Source organism: Oncorhynchus keta, unplaced genomic scaffold (genome assembly GCF_023373465.1).
Source record: "Oncorhynchus keta strain PuntledgeMale-10-30-2019 unplaced genomic scaffold, Oket_V2 Un_scaffold_7924_pilon_pilon, whole genome shotgun sequence".
NCBI classification, from domain to species: Eukaryota; Metazoa; Chordata; class Actinopteri; order Salmoniformes; family Salmonidae; genus Oncorhynchus; species Oncorhynchus keta.
The window spans coordinates 10997-12500 of record NW_026291001.1 but is presented as its reverse complement, the minus strand read 5'-3'; the positions used below and the strand labels follow the sequence as shown (position 1 = coordinate 12500).

The 1504-nt window shown below is 53.8% G+C and overlaps 1 protein-coding gene across 1 annotated transcript in view; it reads left to right on the top strand.

Moving 5' to 3' along the window:
* Positions 1–1160, top strand: part of LOC127929550 (keratin-associated protein 4-6-like) — a 1960-nt gene extending 800 nt beyond the window's left edge. The window contains exon 2 of the mRNA XM_052517467.1: positions 535–1160. Within this exon, the coding sequence (XP_052373427.1) occupies positions 535–1160 (626 nt within the window). The remainder of the gene's footprint in view (positions 1–534) is intronic.
* The last annotated feature ends 344 nt before the right edge of the window (positions 1161–1504 follow it).

The following is a 1504-nucleotide window of genomic DNA, read 5'->3' as shown; positions in this document are numbered from 1 at the left end:
GGACCTGTTTAACTAGTAGAATATATAAGGACTAAGGAGGCCTGCTGTACTAAAGAGGCCTGCTGTACTAAGGAGGCTGCAGTACTAAGGAGGCTTCTATACTAAGGAGGATGCTGTACTAAGGAGGCCTGCTGTACTAAGGAGGCCTGCTGCGCTAAGGAGGCAGCTATACTAAGGAGGCGTGATGTACTAATGAGGCCTGCTGCACTAAGGAGGCAGCTATACTAAGGAGGCAGCTATACTAAGGAGGCATGCTGTACTAAGGAGGCATGCTGTACTAAGGAGGCCTGCTGCACTAAGGAGGCCTGCTGTACTAAGGAGGCCTGCTGTACTAAGGAGGCCTGCTGTACTAAGGAGGCCTGCTGTACTAAGGAGGCCTGCTGTACTAAGGAGGCCTGCTGCACTAAGGAGGCCTGCTGTACTAAGGAGGCCTGCTGTACTAAGGAGGCCTGCTGCACTAAGGAGGCCTGCTGTACTAAGGAGGCCTGCTGTACTAAGGAGGCCTGCTGTACTAAGGAGGCCTGCTGTACTAAGGAGGCAGCTATACTAAGGAGGCCTGCTGTACTAAGGAGGCCTGCTGTACTAAGGAGGCCTGCTGTACTAAGGAGGTCTGCTGTACTAAGGAGGCCTGCTGTACTAAGGAGGCCTGCTGTACTAAGGAGGCCTGCTGTACTAAGGAGGCCTGCTGTACTAAGGAGGCCTGCTGTACTAAGGAGGCCTGCTGTACTAAGGAGGCCTGCTGTACTAAGGAGGCCTGCTGTACTAAGGAGGCCTGCTGTACTAAGGAGGTCTGCTGTACTAAGGAGGCCTGCTGTACTAAGGAGGCCTGCTGTACTAAGGAGGCCTGCTGTACTAAGGAGGCCTGCTGTACTAAGGAGGCCTGCTGTACTAAGGAGGTCTGCTGTACTAAGGAGGTCTGCTGTACTAAGGAGGCCTGCTGTACTAAGGAGGTCTGCTGTACTAAGGAGGCCTGCTGTACTAAGGAGGCCTGCTGTACTAAGGAGGCCTGCTGTACTAAGGAGGCCTGCTGTACTAAGGAGGCCTGCTGTACACATAAGGAGGCCTGCTGTACTAAGGAGGCCTGCTGTACTAAGGAGGCCTGCTGTACTAAGGAGGTCTGCTGTACTAAGGAGGCCTGCTGTACTAAGGAGGCCTGCTGATGTACCCACTAAGGAGGCCTGCTGTACTAAGGGGGCCTGCTGTACTAAGGAGGCCTGCTGCACTAAGGAGGCCTGCTGTACTAAGGAGGTCTGCTGTACTGAGGCCCAACATTACAGCTTCCTGATACTAAGGAGGCCTGCTGTACTAAGGAGGCCTGCTGTACTAAGGAGGCCTGCTATACTAAGGAGGCCTGCTGTACTAAGGAGGCCTGCTGTACTAAGGAGGCCTGCTGTACTAAGGAGGCCTGCTGTACTAAGGAGGCCTGCTTCCTGATACTAAGGAGGCCTGTTGTACTAAGGAGGCCTGCTGTACTAAGGAGGCCTGCTGTACTAAGGAGGACACC